General features: G+C 48.7%; 1 protein-coding gene across 1 annotated transcript in view; it reads right to left on the bottom strand.

The window, feature by feature from the left end:
* Window positions 1-179: 179 nt before the first annotated feature.
* The window catches only part of ETH_00038535 (CMGC kinase, CDK family, putative), a gene marked incomplete at both ends in the record, with an annotated part of 1254 nt that continues 1197 nt past the window's right edge, over window positions 180-236 (bottom strand). The window contains one exon of the mRNA XM_013374763.1: window positions 180-233. Coding sequence (XP_013230217.1) covers window positions 180-233 — 54 coding nt within the window. The remainder of the gene's footprint in view (window positions 234-236) is intronic.

A 236-nucleotide genomic window follows, 5' to 3' on the forward strand; every position in this document is an offset into this window, starting at 1 on the left:
ATAGGGACTGCGCGCGAGGGCACTGCGCGCAGGCTTTCCAGTCCCGTGCAGCTAAGACACTTAATGAGTTGCAACGATTAAAGCCTTAGGGTTTAGGGATTAGGGTTTAGGCTTTAGGGTTTAGGGTTTTGGGTTTAGGGTTTAGGGTTTAGGGTTTAGGGTTTAGGGTTTGTGCAGACCCAAGGCCGCATGCTTTTTATGCTTTTGGCCTCTCCAACTTTCTTCAGAGTTTTCGA

This window comes from Eimeria tenella, genomic scaffold (genome assembly GCF_000499545.2).
Source record: "Eimeria tenella Houghton genomic scaffold, Eth_scaff2280, whole genome shotgun sequence".
Lineage (NCBI taxonomy): Eukaryota > Apicomplexa > Conoidasida > Eucoccidiorida > Eimeriidae > Eimeria > Eimeria tenella.